Source organism: Muntiacus reevesi, chromosome 1 (genome assembly GCF_963930625.1).
Source record: "Muntiacus reevesi chromosome 1, mMunRee1.1, whole genome shotgun sequence".
Lineage (NCBI taxonomy): Eukaryota > Metazoa > Chordata > Mammalia > Artiodactyla > Cervidae > Muntiacus > Muntiacus reevesi.
The window spans coordinates 66526757-66553293 of NC_089249.1; the positions used below are offsets into that span (position 1 = coordinate 66526757).

Genomic DNA, 26537 nt, shown 5'->3' on the forward strand with positions numbered 1-26537 from the left:
AGAACCATTCAACTTCAGCAGTGTTACTGCTTGGGGCAAAGACTTGGATTACTCTGATACTGAATGGTTTGCCTTGGAAACTAACAGATCATTCTGTCATTTTTAAGATTGCATCCAAGTACTGCATTTTGGACTCTTTTGTTGACTATGATGGCTACTCCATTTCTTCTAAGGGATTCCTGCCCACAGTAGTAGATATAATGGTCATCTGAGTTAAATTCACCCATTCCAGTCCATGTTAGTTCACTGATTCCTAGAATGCTGAAGTTCACTCTTGCCATCTCCTGTCTGACCGCTTCTAATTTGCCTTGATTCATGGACCTAACATTCCAGGTTCCTATGCAATATTGCTTTTTACAGCATCGAACCTTGCTTCTATCACCAGTCCCATCCACAACTGGGTGTTGTCTTTGCTTTGGTTCCATCCCTTCATTCTTTTTGGAGCTATTTCTCCACTGACCTCCAGTAGCATACTAGGCATGTCCAAGGTCAGAGGTGGCGGCCGAGAGGAGCTACCCCACGTCCAACGTAAGGAGCAGCAGCTGTGCTTTGCTGGAGCAGCCGTGAAGAGACACCCTGCGTCCAAGGTAAGAGAAACCCAAGCCAGCTAAAACTGCTTAAGTCTCATGTGTTGCTAAGGGTGTCCTCTGTTTGTATCTATGCAATCAGATCTTAGCATACAAATGCATAAAATTAGATTCATCTTCATTAACTTTCATAATCTTAGTCTGTCTCTTAGTGGTTCCCACTGTAAAGTGTCTGCCTACAACATGGGAGACCTGGGTTCAATCCCTGGGTTGGGAAGATCTCCTGGAAAAGGAAATGGCAACCCACTCCAGTATTCTTGCCTGAAAAATCTCATGGACGGAGGAACCTGGTAGGCTACAGTCCATGGGATTGCAAAGAGTAAGACATGACTGAGCAACTTTGCTTTCAGTTTTTAACTATTAGAAGCAAGCTTCAGTAGAGATTTTTTAAAATCCTATTGTCATTCTATATATTAGCAAGTGATAAGAGAATCTTATATCCCAACTAGCACAAAGAGACTTTCCTTCAAGCCTCAGGTTTTCACTGCCATGGCATGATTGTGGGGGACCTTCTCAGGTGGCTCAGTGGGCATGATCACGAATATTTTCACAATTAGACATTTTCTCAGCTCACACCTTAAGTAAAGATCCTCTGGCAGGGTAGAAGGGGTGCTTAATACCTGTGGCCCCTCACTCATTTAGTAGGAACAGGATACTTATATTTTAGATAAAGACTCTAAAAGAATTAAATGATAGAGTGAGGGTTAGGTACGAGGCTCACGCCAGCTAAGGTTTTATTTAAGAAAAAAAATGTAACTGAAAATAAAAGTCACTCAAAATGAATGAGAGTTTCAAAAAACCCTATAATTCTTCAATGGCAGCTCTTGCACCCGCTGCTCAAGCCGGTTCTAACCCAGCCAAGATGCTGGAAGGCCGAGCAAACAGTGGTGCCCATCAGGCCAATGAGGGCGACGAAGCTCAGGGCTCCCCGCTGCCGCTTTCTGGGTTCTAAAAAAAGAGGAGAGAACAGCAGTTACTGGGGATGCACCGCAATCACAATGCTGTCCGCATCCACTAGCCATTCCATCAAGGCACTTGGGGCTGCACGTTAGACCGTCTGTCTCCAGAGGGCAGCCAGCTCTTTAGCCTAAGCTGTCCCTTGTCAGATACTGCATGTAAAGTTGTGTGGACTTTAAATCAAATTATAGGATAATAAGTAGAGCAACTTTGCTTCAGGATCTTTGGGAACTTTCTTCCTCTTCCAGAAGGTAAGCACAGCGAGAAGAGTCTCTTCCCCACTTCTCTCTCGGAAACACCATTTATACTGCTGATGAGGAGCAGGAGATCTGGAGCCTGGGTCTGAATCCTGGCTCTCTAGTGTACACTTAGTAGCTCTGTGACCTGGAGGCTTCATCTTTCTAAGCCTCAGTTTCCTCATCCATATTTTAATACCATCTATGTCATGGAGTTGTTATAAGGCTAAATGACATATGCTGAGGTCTTAGAACAGCAATAGACTTATTGAAAATGTTCAATAAAAATGAGCTTGTTTATTAAATACTATTCAAAGATTAACAAAAGGAAAGAAGATCACCAGTCTTTCACCTTGGTTATCAAGTTACTTTGATAGTTACAACTTGGTTATCAAGTTACAGAAGTGACAGAGAAGATTAAGTTACTTTGCTTTTTGAAAAGCCTGGCTAAACAGGAAAGTACAGTAGCATAGGATTTTAAATCTGTTTCCTCGGCAGACAGCAGTGTGTCCTTACCTCCTGTGTAATAGCCGTAAGCATAAAGGACTCGTCCAACAATCCAGGCCAAGCCCAAGCCAGAAACTACACGCTAAAACAAAAGGGCTCTGTTAGTATTTGCATTAAAGAAACAGGCAGATTTTTATTAACATCTAGGATTGATTACACACTTCAATAAAAAGTCAGCAATTTCACAGATATGGTAAAATACTCCCTACCAAAGTTAGGGTAGAATGAAATTGTTTTCGGTCAGGAAAACCAAAGCACTGTGATCCTTCTATGAACTGCCCGCAGACCTGAGCAGTGATTACTGGCCTTCTCCTAGGCAGATGGGATGGCAGGACCCGCCTGGCTTGCCCTGGAGGAGTCAGTGTGCGAGAGCACAACCACTGTGCCCCAGGAGAGGCAGGCCTCGGGGATGCAGGGTAACCCGGGGAGGAAGCCAGAGGAGAGGCAGGACCAGGGGAGGAGCGCTGTGAGCGGTGGCCTGGGCATCCCGCTGCTGTGTGCGGCTTCATCTCAGCGAGGGCCCCCAGAGGGCTCGGAGGGGCTATGCTGCGACCTACGCCTAAGTGTGGGGCTCCACCAGAAAAGGCCAGAGAGGGTGCTATGTTGTGAACCCCAGAATATGCAGTCTTGGGAGAGGACAGTCTCCCTATTTCCGACACTCTTCAGAAGACAGAGGAAAAACTCATGTGAGATGGAAAATGCTTCCATTTGGCCACCCTCCTGGGGGGACAACCCACCTAGTCCAAAGGAGGCCAGGGAGAAGGAGAGAGGAGAGGTGTGAGGACGTGAGTCACCGTATGCCACTGTCCTCAAGCATCTTCCATTCAGCACCGCCATCAGTGGGGTGAGGTGCCTACTTAGGGTTTGTATTTGTTTGCTTCCATGATTTTAGGGACTGTTAAATATCGGTGGGAGTATGAAACAACTATAAACAAACGTCCAGGCACACACGTCACTATCTAGCAGGCCTGTGTTCTCTGCCAGGTTACTCTGTAAACCCAGGAACTGCATTAGGTGCTTGTCCTCAGAGTGGTCTTAGAGTGTTTTTAGAGAACGAAGCACAAGGAACGGGATCCCGGGGTGCGGGACAGGAACAGGGTTGGGGTGGACATCAGGTAACGCTCCATCTACACAGCCCAGCTAATCTGTTTGGACCAGCGAGTCTAGTCACTTGCTAGAATGGGGCTCTTTAGAGGCACAAGAAAGAATTATCTTCTCTAAGAGAGCAGTAGATGTTTCTTTGAAAAAAATATAAGACCTCGAGGTTATAAACTATAGATGTGCCATTCTAGCAACTGACAAGAAAAGTGCAAGGCCATTCGGGTGCAGAGCAGAGGCTTATGGAAGTCTCAGAGCCCGGAATGTGAGGTACCAGTCCTCTGGTCACAGCCCAATGAAGAGGAAATCTGGCCCCTCAAAAGGAAAGTTTCTGTCCAAAGCAAGACCCAAACGGCAACCAGAGAACCTTGCTTTGTTTAGATAAGTGCAGTGCAGACCGAATCTAGGGCCCACAGGGCCACAGCAGCCTACAAGGTCCTGAGGTCCACCCTCGCCCTGGCCCTCACCCCTGCTTACCACTGAAGCCAGCTGCTCACTGTGCCCCAAGTGGACCAGACAGGCTCCTGCTCCAGGGCCTCCCCTGCTCATCTCCTGCCTGGGGGTGTCTGGAGACATGGAGGCATGTGCTCCCTACCAACTGCCTAAGCGTCACCTTCGCAGCAAGGGACCCCTCCAGGCTGCCCCCTCAGCACTGGTCCCCCAGCATTCCCTTCCCAACACCCGCTTGTGTTTCCTCTGTGGGGTGCACCACTTTCTAACAAACTACACATTGCATGAAGCTGAAACTCCAATACTTTGGCCACCTGATGTGAAGAGCTGACTCATTGGAAAAGACCCTGATACTGGGAGCGATTGGGGGCAGGAGGAGAAGAGGACGACAGAGGATGAGATGGTTGGATGGCATCACCGACACAATGGACATGGGTTTGAGTAAACTCCGGGAGTTGGTGATGGACAGGGGGGCCTAGCGTGCTACAGTCCTTGGGGTCACAAAGAGTTGGACATAACTGAGCGACTGAACTGAACTGACGTGATGTATTGGGTTGGCCAAAAAGTCTGTTTGGGATTTTCTATAAGACGTGGAAAAACACAAATGAACTCTTTGGCCAACCCAATACTTGCATTACTTTTTCGTCTGTAACCCCAACTAAGAGTCAGTGCATGAGACCAGGAGTCTGCCTGTTTTGGTCACTGCAGTAACCTCAGGTGTCCAGGAAATTTCTGTTGCTTGAATAAATACAGTAAAGAAAAACTCGATAAACATGAACCCCCTAGGAGCAGACAGTCCTGGGTTCAAATTGACTTTTTCACTCTAGTTATTTGATCTTGAGAAAGTTATACAGTACTCAAGAGGTTTCTCATCTGTTTAAAAAAAAAAAAAAAAAAAGGGGAAAAATTCTACCTGCCTTAAGAAACTTCGTAAGAAGTAACATAATTTAATTCTTTAAAATATATGGTGCCTAGACATCAAAGATGTTCATTAAATGTTCATTTCCTCTTCCCTCCCCAAAGGCTCAGTGAATTAAATCTATTAAATCTAATTAGATGCCTCCCTCCTCCACCCCACCCCCTAACAAAAAAACTTGTGCTGTGCGTGCTCAGTACTTACTGGGTGGTAAACACCTCCGACAGCTAGAAAAAACAGGAAGGGAGGGTACACCTCCAACCTGGAATAGATAGAAAAAAACTTTTTTTTAAGAAAAGCACCCTACTTAAAGTATGTCCATGTAAAACTAAGAACTTTTTACATTCTTACTTGCCAAGTTAGAAATTTGAGAGTAAAAATAATCATTGACTAGAGGTAGAAGGCCGGACCACTAAGATCATCCACCTTCTTTTGCTTTGCTTGGGATTAGAGGTAACTCACAAGACAGTGAGTCCAAGACCTCAACGCTAACAAAGTGATAAGGTGAATTAGAGTCAATTGCTTACAGAGCTCAAAGCCTTTCAGCCCCTAGGCAGGGACACTCAGTCTCAGTTTAAAGTGGACTTGTTGCAAATACTGCAGAAGAGTACCATAGCATTAAAGACATGTTGGGGGAGGGATGGAGTGGGAGGTTAGGGTTAGTAGATGTCAGCTATTATATGCAGAGTGGATAAACAACAAGGCCCTATTGTATAGCACAGGCAACTGTATTCAATAGCCTGTAGAAAACTATCATGGAAAAGAAAGTAAAACTTTCTTTTTACTGAAAAAAGTATGCTTTCTTTCAGTATAACTGAATCCCTTTGCTGACAGTAACACAGCAGAAATTAACACAGCAAGGTAAATCAACTTCAATTTAAAAAAAGAAATGGAAAGGAAAGGTTATCCAGTCTCTCACCATCCTGACAACTCTTAATTTTGCTTAATATTTAATCTGTTCATAAACACATTTTATGATACTTCTAATGAGTATCCATGATCATCATCCCAATTGCTCAGCAAACCAAGGGTTGAGGTGTAGGACAGAAAGCTCTCACTCTAAAGATGTCTCAGGGGCCCAGCAGGGCCAGCACTCACGTGTTCTGGTGAGCTCGCTGAATGCAGTTGAAGATGTGCCCGTTTTCAGGGTCGGTGCTGTACATGGTAGGATACTGTTAAAACAAAGTGTGTGTGATCATATGGCCAAGTGTAGCATTCAGTGTTGAGAGTTAAAATCAGCCTTAAAGGTAATGTATACCAAAGCATCTTCTGTCATAACTTTGGTAGATGATCATTCATTTTCTGCTTAAACACATGCAGTAAGAGAAGCCTCATTCTCAGAGGCAGATTCAATCCGGGTCTATTAATATCCAGAACAAGGATGTAGGTCTGTGCTATTCAAGGGATGGAGACAGCCCGTGCAAAGTCAGTGCTCTTGTTGACATTATGCCGTCACTAGTGGCTTTGAGATGCACTGCGAGCAGCAACTGGGAAACAACTCCCTCCCAAGAGTCAATCAGATACCACATCCTTTAAGGTTCCCTTAGTAGGTGTGTGAGAAATGCTAATGGATGTGTGCATTAAAAAAAGAAACTAGACGAGAACTTTAAAAGGACTTCTACTGAGGGAGCCTAATTATAATTATTCAGCAGAGTAGACATTTGAAACTGCTCACCAGGGACAGCTTCAGTAATTATCCCTTCTAGATTAGCTGGAACTAAAGGAAGCATTCAGCAGACCTTCCCCCTACATCTAATGTCTAAGCACGGGATAACCGCAGTGCCACATGCTTCTTTTCTACTTGGGAGACAGGAAAATCACCAGAAGACATCATTTTAAAGTGGCACACCAGAAAACAACTGCAATTTAACTCCCGCTTTTAAAAACTTATTTATCTTTGGCCACACCTCAGAGGCTGTGGGATCTTAGTTACCTAACCAGGGATTGAACCCAGGCCCTCAGCAGTGAAACCACGCAGTCCTAATCACTACTCCACCAGGGAGTTCCCTGTTTAACCTCCTCTAGAAAATAACTCTCTTCCCAGCAAAGAGCTCCAGACAAAAGCACACCTGGTTTTTCTACAGAAGAGACAAAAGTGAAACAAGGTCGAAGTGACTCTCCAGCAGGGGCCTGTATTTCTTTCTTTGCTCCTGCCAGCCAGGGGCAGAGTTTCTAATAAGAACATCACTAGCGCCACTAGCCCCTGACCTCTTCCTCCGTGGCTGAAAATGGGTATTTGCCCCCGACAGGCCTGTAAGGCCACCCCTGTGTTCCCACTCACCTCCACTTTGTACTTCTTGCGGGCCTTGGAAACATTGATGGCTAGATGAGTTACCATCAAGAAGCTGGCAGCACCAGTTAGAATCACGAAACCGTATTCCTTAGAGAGGACGGCCATCCTGACTCTGTGGGAGAAAGGACACATTAGGGGGCTCCCTGGCACCGTGGGCCCTGTGCCGCAGGAGGTCTGAGGAGTGCAACGCTCTGTTACCAGCAAGAGTATCCCTACAGATCGAAAAGAGGTGTGAGTGATCTGAGGGCTCTAAGGGGTAGTCAGAGATATTAACTACCTAACAGAATCTTTAAAAAAAGGACTGAAGTCTGCAATATGTGCACAGAAATGTTCACGATCACCTTCTCTTCTGTGCTGGAGTTCCTTCGATCAACACTGCATTTATGAGATTTATCTAAACCACTGCAGTAGTCATTGCCACAGGATGGTCTGGCCACTAAAAACCCCAATTAAAAAAAATATTTCATAAGCAAAATGCTCAAAAGATTACCAGAAGGAGACGGACAGACAAACAGGGAAAAACAGAAAGAGAGAGAGAGACAGGGTATAAACCAGTAAGGACACAATGACTCCAGGCGTTTGTCTGTCTGCTGGCACGGGAGACACTCTGAGGGCAGGAACCTCGAGGCCTCCCTTGGGTCCTGAGGCACGTGCTCGTAGAAAACAGGAACATCACACTGGAAGGGAAGGGATTATTTTTAGTGCTTCAAAAGCAGAACGGGGCTCTGAGCAGCTCTTGGGAGAACTCAAGGTGTTCATCAAACCAGTACTTCAAAACTAACCCCATGACGTGTCCTGGTGCCTGCAATGCCACTTACTTTGAAATGCATCAAAAATGATGATATAAGCTAATATTGCAAAATATTAATTCTAGAACCTGTGTTAGATATATGCATGATAAATGTATAATTCTTTCAACTTTTCTGCATGTTTGAAAAATTTCTTAATGAAATGTTTGAAGGAAAAAAAGCTCATCTCAGCATTTTTCAGTGTTCAGCAATTTCAGCTCTTTGAGTTCCTATCATGCCCCAATAGGAAAGAAGGAACGCCAAGGAGAAGAAAACTTGGTGGTTGGGAAGAAGCCCTAATAATTTCAAAGTAGTTAGTGCTATCTCCAACCTCTCTGAGCTTTTATCTCCAGATGTCCAAAGAGCACGGCAGCACGCAGAGAAAGAGCTGCAGCGCTTCCCAAGATCTCAGCTGCTGGCCCACCACGTGCATGGCCGACAGCTCCTGTGAGTGTTCTGCCTTTGGTTTAGAGCTTCCATCCCTGCTAACTGTCTGGCTACCATCTCTCCCGTAAGCCTGGGAGGGTCACCCTGCTCCAAAATGTTTCTAGTCATCCTCACTAACAACCCTACAAGATAGCATTCTCCCTATCTTCCAAAGAATGCCCAGAGGTTAAGTAATGTTCCAAAGGTCTAAAGAGAAAGTAGCAGAGTTGGGATTCAAATTTAGATTCCGATTAGGTTCCAATGTCCCCTTTCAATTCCACTTGGTGACTCAGAGTTGAGTAGACACTGGAGTCACAGCATCTTTCTCAGTGTGGAATCTGGGGCCTGGAAACAGCTCAGCTCTTTAAAAGTTTAAGTTTCCCTTACATCTGCAAAATAACATTTGAAAACAAAATCCTAAAATCTGCACACCCCTCACCATGTTCCACAGTAATTCCCATCAGTTTCCCTTGGTATATTTTCTTCACCTGGAGCTGCTCGCTGAGGGTTACCCACCACCCTCTTCTTCGGGCCCGGGGACACATTCTGGAAAGGTCCATTCCCATGATTCAGCACCTAAGTCACCACCAGGTCAGCCTCTCCTGGGCTATCACGTGTGCCTGCAGAGAGCAAGGAGTCTTTGGCTGCCCTCCAAGCTCCCCCGCCCTCATTCTCTTCTAGAGTTAGTCATTTTCAGAGTTTAGAAAATCAGCTTGGGGAGAAAGCTTTAGTAGTAGATAGTAAAATAAAAATACGGAGTGAATACCAAACACCTCTTTGAAAATTAAAATAAACACAACTATCTGATTGCCCTGGAGTTCAACACATCTAGGCCAAACAGGCTATTGAAAATGAAGCTGTCCCTGACTTTGCCAAAAGCTGCCTGTTTAAGAATTACATGGTCAGGCTCAGCTGGTAAAGAATCTGAAAAAAAAAAAAGAATCTGCCTGCAATGAGGGAGACCTGGGTTGGACCCGTGGGTTGGGAAGATCCCCTGGAGAAGGGAAAGCCTACCCACTCCAGTATTCTGGTCTAGAGAATTGCATGGACTGTATAGTCCATGGGGTCCCAAAGAGCGACTCAACGACTTTTACTTCACTATCTGGTTTAGATCAAAGTTTCCAAGCTGAAAGTCCATTCAGACCTCAGCTTTGGATGGTGGGTTGGGCTCCCTCACAGCCTGGGGTCGTCACCTTGCGACTTTTCAGCTTCCCCCAAATCCCGAAAGTTCAATCTTACAGAAAAGGAAATAGAGGCACAGGTAGCGAGGTGAAGGCAGAGCTGAGACCAGAACAGGCTGTAGAATTTCCCTCCAAATACTCCAGCTAGCCCTGGCAAAACATTAGAACTCATGGCCAAGTCACTGGCCTGTTTTTCTGGCCTGTAAGGGTTTTGGTAGAAGAAGGTAGATGGCAGGATAGAGAAGTGCCTTTTAAGCAGATGTTTCTACTGTAGGCAATGAACTTGAAAATGCAACTGCTCAAAAATCTGCAATTTGGGACTTCCTTGGTGGTCCACTGGCTAAGACTCCATGCTCCCAGTGCAAGGGACCCGGGTTTGATCCCTGGTCAGGGAACTAGATCTCACATACTGCAACTAAGAGTTCTAATGTTGCAACTAAAGATCCTGTATGTTGCAACTAAGACTCAGTGCAGTCAAATAAATAACTAATACATATATATTTAAAAGAATCTGCAATTGGAAATTAATGTCTACTAGCGTGCTCCTCTTCCAAAATATAAATGCAGTTTCGGAGGACATGCTCAGGCAGTCACGCCCTAATGAACATGCTCACACGTCTCCTCACATGCTGCTGTGGTGATAGGTACTCGGGGAAAAGGAATCTGGGTGGGGGCAAGCAGAAGCAGGAGCAAGACCTTTGAAGGACACAGAATTTACATTAAGCGGGACCTAGAGTCTGATGCTAAAGTAGGTGCTCTGCAAAAGATGGTGCAGTGGGTCAGGAAGCTAAATGTGCCAGGGGCAGGAAGAGAGGGGAGGCCCTCCCCAAGGCTCTCCCTGCAGGACCCATGCACACGCCTGCGCAAGTGCAGAAGCCAAGCCTGCTCAACCCGCCCAGACACCGCCACGCACTTTCACCCAGTGAGGAGCCCTGCTTCACAGGCGCTGCAGCCGGCTGGTGTGATCAGGGCTAGGACAGAGAGAGCAGCCAACTGTACCAACTACTTAGCTCCCACGAGGGAGGGCCCGTGTTTGTCCGGCATCCTCCGTGCCAAGCTCAGAGTGTGTGCTCACAGAAAGCTGTAGAAGAAATGAAGCAAGCTCCAGGTGGCTTTCAAAATGATCCCTCCACTCCGCACAGTGCCTGGCATAAAGTATGTGCCTAACCCAGGTCAGTTTCCTTTTTATCCCCCTTAAGGTATCTACTGAAACAATGGAAGCAATTGGATGTATGAATTCCTGGAGAAAGAGATCAGAGCACAGAGAAAAGCTCTGTCAGTGTAGCTGATGAAGACACAGATCCCATGGGGATTGAAAGTGCTTACGCTTGTCCTTTAAGAAAAGAATCTGTTTAATTCACTTAGGGGTCAAAAAAAAAAATCTTCATTTGCCGAATCCCTATTTTCTGAGAAATCCAGGGCAGAGAGTTGGACACTCCCAACCTGTGGTGGGTTCGGGTGTGTACACTGGGAAAGGGGAGGCACTTCAGCTCACAGTAGCCTTGTCCTAGGCAGCCCCAGCCACACCCAAGGCTGGGCCGGCCCGCAGCTAGTAGATAGCTCCCAGGGCACAGGCTTGAGAAGCTGATATGTGGAACATAAACCTCTCTTGACAGAAGCACTCATTCGGACTGCACAGCACAGTTTGGTGATTACATACCTGCTCCGTGTCACCAGCAACCCATATATCCACCCAGCAAGATAAGGTTCCTGGGGTGGGAACTCTGCCCTAGACTTTGCCTTCTACATGGTGACAGACACACATTGGTCCTTTTGGAACTGAACTTTCATGACCAGTAAAGATTACTCTGTAACTGTCTTGGTTGTATAATAGCACTTATGAATTTTCATGCAGTTTTCAGGGTTAGTCACACACCAGCTGTAAAGATTAAAATTTATGATCTGTACAAATAAAAATTTATTTAGTTACTTTGCAGTATTACATGCTTCTGGGGGACATGTAAAACAGAACCATCTGGAGAACAGCCTGAAAGCAGGTAGTATGCTTTATACTGTTCATATTTTTTAAATGCTCAATAATTCTACTGGTAATCTATCCCAGGGTGGTAATCAAGAAGGCAAACAGATACGGTTCAAACACATTCACTTCAGCATTATTTATAACATCAAAAACAGAAATGGTACCAATGTCCAAACAAAGAGGACTAACTAAATAAATAACATAGCCATAAGATAGAACAGAATATAATCATCAAAAGTAGTGAAATATTTCAGATGGTGAAACAGATTTAAAATACAGAGTGTTAGGTCAAAAAAAGACAACAAAGTGTATATCTTAGTCTTCTCAATAATAGAAAAAATTAAAGAAGAAAAATTCCCTAAATTTTTCTAAATTAAAGAAGAAAATATCAAAATCATAAGCATAGTTATTTTTAGATGGCTGAAATAGATTTTCCTTTGTATCTTTCTAGAATGTCTAAAATGAGCAAATATATGCCAAAAAGTTATATAAAAAATGGCCTAACAGAAGACCTAAACAGACATTTCTCCAAAGAAGACATACAGATGACTAAGAAACACATGGAAAAATGCTCAACATCACTTATTAGAGAAATGCAAATCAAAACTACAATGAGGTTTCACCTCATACCAATCAGAATGGCCATGATCAAAAAAATCTATAAACAATGAGACAGGATGAGGATAAAAAAGGGAACCCTCCTGTACTATTCATGGTAATGTAAATTGATAAAGTCACTCACTATGGAGAACAGTATGGAGATTTCTTTAAAAACTAGGAATAAAACTACCATATGACCCAGCAATCCCATTATTGGGCACACACCCTGAGAAGCCACAATTCTAAAAGACACAAGCGCCCCAGTGTTCACTGCAGCACTATTTACAACAGCCAGGATATGGAGGCAACCTAGACGTCCATCAGCAGATGAATGGATGAAGAAGTTGTGGTACAGACACAATGGAATATTGCTCAGCCATAAGAATGAACAAATCTGAGTCAGTTCTAGTGAGGTAGATGAACCTAGAGCCTGTTATACAGAGTGGAGTAAGTCAGAAAGAGAAAAATATCATATATTAATGAATATATATGGAATCTAGAAAAATGGTACTGATGAAACCATATGTAGGGCAGCAACAGGGATGCAGACATAGAGAATAGACTGTGGGCCCAGTGGGGGAAGGAGAGGGTGGGATGAATTGAGAAAGTAGCACTAAAACGTATACATTACCATATGCAAAAGGGATAGCCAGCGGGACTGCTGGATGATGCAGGGAGCTCAACCTGGTGCTCTGTGACAACCTAGAGGGGTGGGGTGGGGAGGTGGGGAGGTTCAAGACGGAGGGGACATATGTATACCTACAGCTGATTCATGCTGGTGTAGAGCAGGAACCAACACGTTGTAAAGCAATTATCTTCCAATTAAAAGTAAGCAAATTAAAAAAGAAACAAGCAAAAAAAAAAATGGCCTGACAATAATTAGTAATTGAGGAGCAGAGGAACAGGCAGTATATTTAAAGGAGCCAAAGAATCAGACCTGATTTTTAGCTTGAACTTACCCACCAAGTGCAGTACACAGCCTTGCAGGTAAGGGTGCAGTTCTGAAATCAAATTGTCTGGGTTTAGAACCTAGATCTCATACTCCGAGCTGTGTGTCCTCAAGAAAATTACTCAGTGTCTTTCAGCAGCCACGACTTCCTCGCCTCTTAACTGGAGATGATCATGGTACCCACCCCACAGCATGGAGTAGCTGTAAAGCTAAATAGGGACACTGTCTCTGAACATCCATCAAGCCACCTGCCATACAATAAGCACTCAATAAATGTTACATATTAGGTTACACTGTGTGCTAATGTTCCGTTAACTGTCTTGGCTCTGATTCAGTGATAAAAGGAGGTTTGAATATATGATGATATTTATGATATAAATTTAAGAATTTATAATTTTGAATTACCATTTTAAGAAAGCAAACATAGCTTATAACTACACACATTCCCCTCTTCTTCCAAACTCTTAACAGTGAGCCATGTTACAACAGATTATCTGGCAAGCAGGCATACTCAGAAGGAAGCAGGCTTCTAGTACAGACCATGGAGATCAGCAAACTCTAGTCATGCAAGCCCTCCCTGTAGTCAGACATGCTCACACTGCATGGGGCTGAGTGCATGTTCATTTACTTGTCAGGCTTATTGAGTGCCTACTACGGCTGCTCCGTGGGCCGGTGTAAGAGAGAAGATGACAAGCTGGATTTGGCCCCTGCCCTCAGCAAGCTCATGTTCTGTTGGAGGAAGCAGGCAAATAAGAGAACGAATACTCAATTCCAGATTTTTCCTTCATAGCAATGATCGGAAACCAAGTACAAACACTCCCCACCAGGGACTTCCCTGCTGGTCCACTGGTTAAGAATCCAGCTTTCAGTCAATGGGATGTGGGCTTGATCCCTGGTTGGGGAACGAAGATCCCACATGCTGAGGGGCAACTAAGCCCGCGCTGCAATAAAAGATGCTGCAACTAGGACCTGATGCAGCCCAAACAAATATTTTTAAAAACTCCCCTCAAAAATGCAAAAGGCTGGTCTATTAGATTCCTGACGTGGACAGCATAATGACAGAAGAAGTTAACCTCCTAGTGTGGACAGCATGAGTCCAAGAAACATTTAATTCATTTATTCAACCACAATATACAAAGTGTCTATTCTATGCCAGGCACTGTTTAGGTGTGGGAATATACCAGTGGACAATATGCAGTCCCTGATCTCAACGCACTGACATTCTAATGACAGAAGACTGACAAGAAACACGCAAAGTCATTCTGAGAGAGCAATGACTTTTTGTGTGTGTGTGTGGCTGCATCGGGTCTTAGTTGCATCATGCAGGATCCTTCATTGCGGTGCACAGATTCTCTAGTTATGGCATGCAGGCTTAGTTGCTCCATAGCATGTGGGATCTTAGTTCCCCAACCAGGAACTGAACCCGCATCGCCTGCATTGCAAAGCAGAATCTTAACCACTGGACTGCCAGGGAAGTCCTCAGCAATGACTATTATGGAGAACATACAAGGCAGCGGTGGAAAGGGGATGGGTGGGGGAGGGGGTACAACAGCAGGATCGTCTGGGAAAGATCGCTTTTCTGCAGCCAACATCTGCAGTGACCTGACCCATGAATGCAGAAGAAACAGCCACGCAACACTGAGGGAAAGAACCTTCCAATCAGAGGGAAGAGCAGGTGCAAAGGAGGGCTCTGGGCGAGAGAAGGCCTGGACCCCAGTGACTGGCGAGAACAGTTGGGGATAAGGTTAGAGAGTCAGGGCCAGACTAGGAAAGGGTCTTTACACGTCATGTAACAGTTAATACTTCCTGCTTCTCCCTCAAGGGACTAAGATGACATGAGTAGAAGAAGAAAGGGTATGCAATTGTTAAGTGTTAGCAGAGGAAGCATCACCTTCCAAGGGGAAAGCTGTTTGATTAAGCAAACATGATCATCGTTATGGTGAGCCTTGGGGTGGATTCAACTCCAACACATGGAAAGAGCTTCCCAGGTATGAAAATGGACCAGGAGGAAGTAGTACAGACCCTAAATGTAAGGAAGAAAGAATTCGGAAAAGAAGTGGACACCTCTGTGAAGAATCACAAACAGAATATGCTCTTGGCTTGGGTGAGGGGGACCCTGTGATGGCCAGGTTTTAGGGGAATAGTAGAAAGTGGAGCCTGTGTGTCGAAGGTCAAAAGTGGGCTGTAAGGGAATACACTCGGACAGCCCTCCCTCCTAAATCGCTACTGCTGTCCAATCCCACCAGCACGGCCTGTGCGAGTCCTACCCCTTCCCGGGCAGCCTTTCTTCCCGACGGACCCTCACCAGCCTCAGGCTCTACCTTGGGATGCTTGCATATCCTGAGAATACCTTAGAAACCAAATTACTCCTGTAATATATATATTTAAACATATATATACACACATACCTATATATGTATGTATATATACATACATAAGATATATATACATTTAAATATATATATTAAAACGTTTGTAACTTTTTTATTTGTCAAAACATTTATTACTGGCCAAATGTAACTTTCTGAGCACGTATCAGGTTGGAGGAGAAAAAACTAGGGAGAGTGGTTAAGCAGGTGGGGCACGGGACCAGACCACAGTGGGCTTCCAGGCGGAGATCAGAAAACGCTGGTGACTGGTGGGGCCTTGAAGTCTGTGGTGGAAGGAGCAGGACTTGGAGCAACAAGTCTTTGGCACAGCCAGTCAGTAGACAGTGGATTTTTAAAAAGCCACAAGGCACCACTGTAAAGTCTCACTTTAGGAGTGAGCAAGCTTGGACTTAAAATGAGGCTGTGTTGTCTCAGCCCTAGAAGCTATGCTCTTCTCCAGTGCCTGAGTTCACGGGGTTCGCTATGCTATCTGGCTAAGTTACTCTCCTCCAGGAATGACTGATTCTCCTAGAAACACCAGCACTCCAGGGCTATCCTTCACGAGCTGTTTCCTCCGAGTCCCGCTTCTGCCACCACTCCGCTTATCACACTGCGGCAGGGGTTCCTTCAGTTACAAAAGGATTAATCAGAGAACTTCCTGAACTGCACTCAACAGAATACTCCTAGGGAAAAGCTCTCCTTCACTATTTACTCCACTCCCTCTGAGCTGCCAACAGAAATTCCCCAGGTACAACCAGCACTGCACAAGGCGGGCGAAAGGCCAGCTGGAGCACCGGGCAACAGTCTCAAATAATTTACGACTTTTGAGCCATGCAGTTAAAACAACTTATCTTTTACTAAATGAAAATCAATAGGATATTTCAAGGGAGAGAGGATTTCAATGTTCAACTCTCTCTCTGCCCTCAAACAAATAAATAAAAGCCAGAGTGGACAACGGTAACCCCTACTTCCATTTGTAAGATTGCTCTTCTCCATCGGTACAGCAATTTCTCAACAGTTTTTATTATTATTATTATTGTTAATGCATCAGGAGTGGGACAATGCTAGAGCACTGACAGACTGACTTGGCGCCCTTCCCCAGTATTTCATTAAAATCCTTATTTGGCTGCCTGTGCTATTAATCCAATCTTCCTTATATACAGTCCTTTATTTTACATGGTATTTTTTCATGTGAATAATACAAGGATGGTAACTTAAAGGGCTTCATCTGACCATATCAAATGGAGAAAGTTAAGAGCCTGGAGAGAAGTAGCACAAAAGTAATTCCCTATTTCCATGATGGGACAGGAAAAAAAGAGAGTTTCTTTGGGCTCATCCTACATTTTCAAAATGCCAGTCTGGTAACTTCTATGCTAAACAGATGGTAAAACCTGTTTGAGAGTCAAAGTTTCAAATGGCAGCTAAAGGAAGACATGGACAGTTAAGAGAAGGAAAGAAAAACTATTCTCCACAATTGCTTTGCATATTCAGTAGACATTTCTCCAAGGGCTAAAAATGAAAAGTCAGTTAAATAGGCAGGCCAACACTTCTCCAGCCTCAATTATTAACTCAAGTGAGGCAAACAGCAGAGGCAGATCATAAAGTGGGTCTCTCCCAGTTCCTCACATTCTTTAATTCCTCATCAACACTGCTAGCAGAACACTCAGAAGGTGGAAGTCAGCTATAAGTTAGGGGAATGGAAGAGCTGTCTTTTTAAGAGATAAATGTCCTACAATCCAAACCTATTCAATTGAAGATTAAGTAGCCACAGCTTGGAATATAAAATATTCAAGTTCCATATGTCATTTAAACAATATTTATTTATCTTTTTTAGCTGTGCTGGGTCTCGTTGCTGGGCAGGCTTTCTCTAGCTGTGGCAAGCAAGGGGGCTACGCTACAGTCGCAGTGACTCCTGTTGTGGAGCACCGATAGCTACAACACGTGGGCTCAGCAGCTGCAGCTCCTGGGCTCTGGAGCTCAGGCTCAGTACTTGTGGGGCAGTGGGTTTAGTCGCTCTGCAGTCCTGCGGGATCCTCCTGGATCAGGGACTGAACCCATGTCTTCTGCGTTGGCAGGCGGATTCTTAACCACTGGGCCATCAAGGAAGCCTCACATATGTCATTTTAATTCCAATGTTTTGGTGAACTGTCAGTGCTGAGGACAAATGGCTATATCACTATCCTTGCTGGGAGCAGGGGAGGGGCTGGTGAAGGAGCAGCTTGATGCTGAAGTCTGAGTGAATGTTTCCGGGTTATGTTGGATGAGCCTACACTGACAGTTACACTCTGTTAAGGTCAAAGCAGATTAATTGCTCTCTTCTCTGGAGTCTGACTGCAGCGTGAAAAACACTAAACACACATGCCTAACGGAATCCCCCTTGGGAAGAACTGGTAAGTCAGCTCTTCAGGAATCGAAGAATACTAGACTATAAGACTGAACAAACCCTGGGTTCCCTTGTTTGTGCAAAGATGAATTCTCCCAAACAGATTCTTGACCCAAGAATTCTTGACCCTATGGGTGAGAGTTCCTTGATGCGCTGACCTAGAAGCCTTGAGCCACCATGGACCATCTGGAGCCCAGCCTCCAGGGAGGCGTGATCCCAGGGACAGGCTGCAGAACATGTCCCATGGTCTAAGGGCACCAATCTCAGAGGACAGGGGAGAGAACAGGGAGAAGTCATGGGACGCAGAAGAAAATAAAACTCTTGTAACAATGCATTCCCCTGATGCTGGGAAAGGCAAAGAAAGAAGAGGGTGGCAGAGGGTGAGATGGTTAGACAGGATCACTGACTCGATGGGCATGAACTTGAGAAAACTTCAGGACACAGCGGAGGACAGGGAAACCTGGTGTGCTGCAGTCCTATGGCGTTACAGAGTGGAACGCGACTTAGTGACTGAACAACAACAATTCATTCAAGGAAGCTGATTTGATACAATCAATTCAGAACAAAGCATTTCATCTAATGGAATGCTCACTTTAACTAAGCCCACACCTACCACCTTCCTCAGTATCGCCTCAAGATGACTCCTTCCCCATGTTATCCCCTACTGGATGCTGGGTACCACGCGCAGTGCGGGATTACACTGGCCATCAAGACAGAGAAAGGAGGTCCTGGCATTCCAGAAAATGGAGTCAGAAGGAGGAAGGCAACTTGGGAGGATCATGAAACAGGAGGGGAAGAGACTGAACTAAGGTCTCTGAAGGATGTCATGTGCGATGTGAGAACATAGTAGAGAAAACAGCAAGGACATGGGCACAGAGAAAGGGGAGGCGTTTACTTGTATGAGGAAGAAAAAGGAGACCAGTGCTGGCTGGAGGGTAGTGAGAGAGGCTAGAGAAAGAGTGGTAGGGACAATCAACGATTATTGATACATTATTATTAGTACATGTATTATTTACTATGTGTCAAACACGGTTCTAAGTAGTTATCAATATAACTACTATATTTAAATGAGTTAACTCATTTAAACCCCCACAGCATCCCTATGATATATTATTACTCCATTTTGCAGATGAGGAAACTGAATATGAGAAGGTTAAGTCATTTGCCCAGGACACACAGTTATCAAAGAGAAAGCCTGGATTCACACATAGCCAGGCAGTCTGGCTCAAGAGTCATGCTCTAAACTCTTGGCTATATATCCTCCCTCAACAAGGTTGAGGAGCAAGCTCGACCACACCTAACCTCTTCAGAGACTTTTCTACTTCCCCAGACCCTCTCCTGATGATAAGATATATTAACGAGAATAGAAAGCTAATAATTAACTCCAAGTCTATGACTGATTAAAGCCCGAGAGCTTTCTCATTGGAAGAAGAAAAAAATTTGGAAAAGGTCCAAGTTTTTTTTTTCCCCCTTTCTTTTTAATGAGTGTCAGCAATGCAGTATGAAAAGAGGAGAGATATTAGAAAATAAAAAAAAAACAACAACCTCTAATCTTTCAGGTGAACAGGTTTGTAAGAAGCAAAGCAGCACAGAAATTGGCACTTCTTTTTTATATCATGATTCCCACACAACCTGTCCCTTAATTAGCATTATATAGGAACGGACGGGCAGAGTGAAACTAAGCTCTGACTTCCTGGATAGGAACAAAAAAACCTCTAATGAGTCACACTGACACCACTTGGATTTTCCATCACAAGAAATGTGGGTGGACTGTAGTTAATTCTTAGCAGCTGCTGAGTTCCCAAGTGTCTCCATTCAGAGTCCCTCTGAATGAAAGAATTACATAGGTGGCAGGTATTGTTGGAAACGAGAGTCTAACTCTTCAGGTCTGTCTGTACTTAGAGAATGAAGTTGTGTCATAATCATTCACATTTCTTAGGCTGGAGAAATTTTTTTAAAAAGCGTATAGATAAAAATAAATTTCTTAGGCTCTTAAATAAAAAAGACAGAATTAAGACACCAAAATATTATATTATAAGTTCCAGTTAATGAGTAGGTGGACTCAAGAAAGAACTCAGAGGGTAACTGATGATTCTAAATGCTGAAATCCTTAAAGGTGTTTGCAAATGTATTTGGAAGGTAGTATAACTGCCCCATAGGAAAATAGGTAGACAGCATAAGAGACAGGGCAATACAAAAATTCTATTCTACATAGCAGTAACCTACCTGGTAACTTCTGAATTCTTCTTTTTCAAAAGGATGGTATACTCATAAGTAGTATTAATGAAACCAGTTGCAAAAAACCATAGCAGTATATTCTTTTAAACAAATATTGCTTTAAAAAAAGGTAAATGGTTCATGATCAATTGTGGTTGGCAAGGCTGTTCTGAATACAGATTCAGAATATTTAAATAAAAATATAAGGAATATATTTGGATATTGCTATCTGTGCAGCTGGCACTAAATTACTTTTTGACAGATTGACTTGTCATTCACTTCATTCCAGATTTCTTCATGTAGGTTGAGCTCCTTTACTATCCTCCACCTTCAGAGGTTCCCCTTCACGGACTGCATCTCTGCAGAACCCTGAGCTGGCAGGATTAAGTCTAAATAAGCGGTAAGACTGCCCTTCTCCAGTTTTGTTCCTTATGTATGGAATAAGCCCTGGAAGTGCGCTTTCTATGATTGGACACAGTACCTCTACCAGTATCTCTGTTTTATATATAGTAACATCATTTGGGAGTGGGGTGGGGAATGGCTTGACAAAGTTTTCTATTTCTGTAACACTGTGTCAGGAGGGAAGCTTAACAGAATGTCTTCCCCGGCAGAAAGTATTTGTTTGGATTTTAGATATAAACGTATTAAACTCAGTTAACTTTAACTCCTGTGAGAATGAACAATTCCCTGACTCACGTACTATATGCTCATTACTGAAATGGTTGGCCTAAATTAAGTACAGACTGTAATTTTGACCAGTAACCTTGGATGCTTCCCAGAAACTGCAGGCTCCCGATGATCTACAGATTTCCCAAGGGGTGCCCTTGCTTCAGCTCTCACGGACAGAGAAATCTAATATCTGCGGCAATTCCACACGACCACGCCCAGGTCTACAGCACCTGCAAAGAGTCACACATCCGCAGAGCAGTTGGGAGTCCCTCCCTCCAGAACCCCCTTTCTCTGTTAGGGGATTAAAGCCACAAGCCCAAGGCTCTTTTCCTACCCACCCTCTTTTGTCTCTGCTTTTCTTTTACCTCCTTTCCCATACTCTGGTCCCCGAAGCTACAATGTAGCGGTAAGCTTCGTAACACTCAAGGAAAGTGTTAGCAGAAGCCAGAACATCGGGGAATAAGCTACCAATCAGCCCCCAGCCCCTTCCACCGCCCTGCAGCTGCCCCACCGCTGGGGCCCGAGGGCTCCCTGCAGCCACATTAGATAAAGGACTCCTCTGAAATCCAAGAAAGAATCTAAACGAAGGTTTCGCCTCCTCTCTTGCTTTAAGGCGGCGGTAGGAAATGACCCACTCGTAGGTTCCAATACAGACATACGGAAAAACGTTTCTACGAGGCCGGAGGAAAATAAACACAATTCCCTGGGAGGCCCTCCCAGAAACTTCCTAGCAACACATGCACACCCGCAGCTGGCGCAGCGCTCGCAGGCCACTTTAAAAACCTGTGTCACCCATCAGGCCTGCACTGCCAGCTGCCCCTGCAGTGCCCTGCGCGCCCATCCTGTGCACCAGAGATGCAGTTGGCAGGGTCGGGTGGGGTCCGAGAGGCAGAAAGAGCGAGCCCGGGGTCCACATTGCCCAGGGAACAGGGGAGAGGAAAGGACGTAACCGAGGAAGCGTTGACCTTGAGAACCTCCCTGAGTTTTAGATAGCGAGGCTAGCCTGACTTAGACGCTCCAAATTCATTACATCATGGGGAGGATGGAGGGCAACGGGGATGGGAAGGTAGAAATTACAATCAAGAAGCGAGCGAGCGAGCGAGCCCCTATTCAGCTAGGGATGGCAGAGATATGGGCAGTGCCCAGCGCAGAAGCTGAAGTGCCCCCGAGGCCCACCCTCTTCGCTGCCCACAGGTGCCGGCACTCACCTGGATCACCTTCGCTCGCCTGGTGCGGAACGCAGTGCGCAGCGGAAGTGTAGGTGCGGCGTCCTTGGCCTCTATCTGAGCGGGGCGTGGCCCGGAGCAGTCCCCGCCCCAACCCCGGGCAGCACGAGGCCACGCCCCCAAGGCAGGGCTCCGGGTGCCCGACAGGGACTTCAGAGTACCACCCCGGGCCCCTGGTTTTGAGGCATAGTCTAAATTTTCTTCCTCCTTATGGTTGTCCTCCTCTGTCCATGGAATTTTCCAGGCAAGAATACGGGAATGGATTGCCATTTCATTCTCCAGGGAGATTTAACCCTCCCACCCCCAAATACATTTATCTGTTCCTTTCTGCAAATGCCATCGTAGCCGCCTTCCTAAGCTCTCCCGGCCAGTTCATATTTCTCGGGTTGCATTTGCTGCATGGTAGGACCTTAATAAGTTATCCCTAGCAGAGCCACCGTAGTTCTCTTCTAGGCGCTCTGCGGTGAGGGCGGAAGCACAGGTTTGCAACGGCGCGTGCGCGAATTCGGAGGGCGCCCAAGCCGAGGAGTGGGTTTGTTCTGGCTGAGTTTAGTTTGGGGTAGTCGCTCACGGTCCCAGATCGCTGCATTCACCAGATGAAAGGGTTTAGGGGTGTTAGAGCCTGTGTGTTTCCCTAACATTGTTAGTTTTTGCAAAATCCGGCACCTAGCACTTCTAGCGTGATGACCGCACCCATTCGCCCCCATCTTCACACACGCTGCCCGCTCGCCCGCTCCAGCTCTCCGAAAACAAGACCGCACTGCCTCAGGGACCCATAGATCCTTGACCGCGAATTTCTGCCCCAGTTAGGCCCTCTAGTCTGGGCATGGTGCGGTGAGCTTTTAAGTGAGGTCTGCAAGCTGGGTCAAGCTGGAAAGAGTGGAGCTTACTTACAAAGCGCTGTAAGCTCAGTCCCGGAACAGTCGACTGCAAAAAGCACCAAACTTTCCAGTTTTCAAGTGTCTTAAGTGGGCCCGTCACCCCTTTACTCTGGACACTCCACATCAACATTCATACACCGCATCTGGTCCAACCCTAGTGTCTCTTACGTAGGAGTACTTCCTCTCTCTATGAGAGCCTGTGCTTCCAGGTCGAGGTGTAGAAAGGTTGGAATCTTGATCTTGAAAAGCTCTAGGGTGGGTGTCTTTTTCCTTTTTAGTGATTTGTCATATTCACATTCCCGGAAGTATTTTGAGGGCTATTGTTTCAACAACTTCCAACCATTCTCAAGCTTTCAACTTCTTCAGTAAAGTGAAAGCGAAGGTGTTATTTGCTCAGTCCTGCCCAGAGTGTCTGTGACCCCATGGACTGTAGCCTGTCAGGCTTCTGTGTTCATGGAATTACCCAGGCAAGAATATTGGAGTGGGTAGCCATTCCATTATCCAGGGGATGTTTTCAACTTAGGAAACAGGTCTCCTGCACTGCAGGCAGATTCTTTATGTTTGAACCACCTGGGAAGCCCTTGTATTTTAGGGTTTCTGGCAAAGAATGGTTTTCACTGAACACTGCAAGTAAAAAGGTAGGAAAGCGTTTGTACATTATTGAGGGGCATTTTCCCACTCCTTTGCTTCCAGAGATTGAAGGTGTTCTTTGTTGTAGTCTTCTTGTCTACCTCCCGCCACACTGCCCCCCCTCCCCCAACCTCATTTCATATGTTGAAACCTAATCCCCTCTCTGAGGGTATTCATGGGTTGGGCCTTTGGGAGCTATTAGTTCATGAGGGTTCAGTTCAGTTCAGTCGCTCAGTCTTGTCGGACTCCTTGTGACCCCATGAACCGCAGCTTGCCAGGCCTCCCTGTCCATCACCAACTCAGGGAGTTTACCCAAACTCATGTCCATTGAGTCGGTGATGCCATCCAACCATTCATCAGGTTGGGGCCCTCACAGATGGGATAAGTGTCCTTATAAAAGAGACCCCAGAGCGCTCCCTTGGCCCTTCTATTGTGTGAGGACACAGCCAAGACCGCTGTCTATGAACCAGGAAGTAGGTTATCAGACACTAAATCTTCTGGCACCTTGATCTTCACCTTCCCAGGCTCCAGAATTTAGAGAAATAAATGTTCACTGTTTAAGTCACCCATACTGTGGTATTTTTGTTATAGCAGCAGGCCAGCAGTAAGACACTCAGTGATTGTTCTGTATAAGAAAAGGCAGCCTGAGGTGGTAGAAGGAATGATTGATGAGTCAAGAGTAATTCTGGCCAGTCCTTTCCCAGTTATCCCTGTTTGACACAAATAAGTACTTAATCACCCGGATTGTTGTTGTTCCTGCTAACTTGTGTCTGACTCTTAGAGACCCCCTGGACTGCAGGACTCCCAGGATCCTTTGTCCTCCAATATCTCCCAGAGTTTGCTCAAGTTTATGTCCATTCAATCAGTGATGGTATCTATCTGACTATCTCATCCTCTGTTGCCCTCTTCTCCTTTTGCCTTCAATCTTTCCCATCATTGGGGTCTTTTTTCCAATGAATTGCTCTTTGTGTCAGGTAGCCAAAGTGTTGGAAGTTTAGCAGCAGTCCTTCCAATGATATTCAGAGTTGATTTCCTTTAGGATTAACTGGTTTGATCTCCTTGCAGTCCAAGGGACTCTCAGTAATCTCTCCAGCACCACAGTACAAAGGCATCAATTCTTCCATCCTCAACCTTCTTTCTGGTCCAAATCTCACATTCATACATGACTACTGGAAAAACCATAGCTTTGACTAGATAGACGTTTGTCAGCAAAATTATGTCTCTGCTTTTTAATACACTGTCTAGGTTTGTCATAGCTTTCCTTCCAAGGAGCAAGCATCTTTTAATTTCATGGCTACAGTCACCATCTGCAGTGATTTTGGAGCCCAAGAAAATAAAGTCTGTCACTGCTTCCACATTTCCCCTTCTATTTGTCATGAAGTGATGTGACCACATGCCCTGATCTTAGTTTTTTGAATGTTGAGTTATATTGAGTTATAAGCCAGCTTTTTCACTCTCCTCTTTCACCCTTATCAAGAGACTCGTTAGTGCTTGACTTTCTGCCATTAGAGTGGTATCATTGGCATATCTAAGGTTGTTGCTATTTCTCCCAGCAGCCTTGGTTACAGCTTGTGATTCTTCCAGTCTGGCCTTTTGCATGGGTAAAATGGTGGTACTCTGCATAATACTTAAATAAGCAGGGTGACAATATACAGTGTTATAGTACTCCTTTCCCCATTTTGAACCAGTCAGTTATTCCAAGTATGGTTCTAACTGTTGCTTCTTGACCTGCATACAGGTTTCTCAGGAGACGGGTAAAGTGATCTGGTATTCCCATCTCTTTAAGAATTTTGCACAGTTTGTTGTGATCCACACAGTCAAAAGCTTTAACGTAGTCAATGATGCAGAAGTAGATGTTTTTCTGGAATTCTCTTGCTTTTTCTGTGATCCAGCAGATGTTGGATATTTGATCTCTGGTTCCTCTGCCTCTTCAAAACCCAGCTTGTACATCTGGAAGTTCTTCATTCAACTCTGCTGAAGCCTAGCTTGAAGGATTTTGAGCATAACCTTGCTAGCATGTGACATGAGTGCAGTTGTATGGTAATTCAAACATTCTTTGGCATTGCCTTTCTTTGAGGTTGGCATGAAAACTGACCTTTTGCACACAGGATTTTACTTTAAAAAATATCATTATAAAAGTCAATTTAGTTCAGTTTAGTAGCTCAGTTGCGTCCAGCTCTTTGTGACCCATGGACTTCGACACGCCAGTCTTCCTTGTCCATCACCACCTCCCAAAGCCTGCTCAAATTCATGTCCATTGATCAGTGATGCCATCCAACTATCTCATCCTCTGTCCCCTTCTCCTCCTGCCTTCAATCTTCCCCAGCATCAGGGTCTTTTCCAGTGAGTTGGTTCTTCATGTGAGGTGGCCAAAGTATTGGAGCTTCAGTTCAGCATCAGTCCTTCCAATGAATATTCAGGACTGATCTCCTTTAGGATGGACTGGTTTGATCTCCTTGGACTTTCAAGAGTCTTCTCCAACACCACAGTTCAAAAGCATCAATTCTTCTGCACTCAGCTTTCTTTATAGTCCAACTCTCACATCCATACATGACTACTGGAAAAACCATAGCTTTGATTAGGTGGACATTCTTTGGCAAAGTAATGTCTCTGTATTTTAATATGCTGTCTTGGTTTGTCATAGCTATTTTCCCCCCAAGGAGCAAGTATGTTTTAATTTCATGGCTGCAGTCACCATCTGCAGTGATTTTAGAGCCCCCCAAAATAAAGTCTGTCACTGTTTCCATTGTTTATCCATCTATTTACCATGAAGTGATGGAACTGGATGCCATGATTTTGGTTTTTTTGAATATTGGATTTTAAGCCAGCTTTTTCACTCTCCTCTTTCACTTTCAACAAGAGGTTCTTTAGTTCCTCTTTGCTTTCTGTCATAAGGGTGGTATCATCTGCATATCTGAGGTTATTGATATTTCTCCCTGCAGTCTTGATTCCAGCTTGTGCTTCATCCAGCCTGGCATTTTGCATGATATATTCTGAACATAAGTTAAATAAACAAGATGACAATACACAGCCTTGAAATATTCCTTTCCCAATTTGGAACCAGTCCATTGTTTCATGTCCAGTTGAAAATGACTGAAAACAATTCTAACTGTTGCTTCTTGACCTACATACAGATTTCTCAGGAGGCAGGTAAGGTGATCTGCTATTCCTATATCTTTAAGAATTTCCCACA

At 44.9% G+C, this 26537-nt stretch overlaps 1 protein-coding gene across 2 annotated transcripts; it reads right to left on the bottom strand.

The window, feature by feature from the left end:
- Positions 1-1291: 1291 nt before the first annotated feature.
- On the bottom strand, positions 1292-21959 carry MGST3 (microsomal glutathione S-transferase 3). Of its 2 annotated transcripts, none has more exons than XM_065946514.1 (6): positions 21816-21959; positions 7033-7156; positions 5850-5923; positions 4956-5013; positions 2297-2369; positions 1292-1535 (listed from the first exon to the last, which is right to left on the bottom strand). In XM_065946514.1, exons 2-6 carry the CDS (start codon positions 7147-7149, stop codon positions 1399-1401), a joined length of 459 nt encoding a protein of 152 aa, XP_065802586.1. In that variant the 5' UTR covers positions 7150-7156; positions 21816-21959; the 3' UTR covers positions 1292-1398. The 2 variants fall into 2 exon arrangements, with proteins under 2 accessions (XP_065802586.1, XP_065802592.1); XM_065946520.1 differs by lacking the exon at positions 21816-21959 and adding an exon at positions 12980-13002.
- Between the last annotated feature and the right edge of the window lie 4578 nt (positions 21960-26537).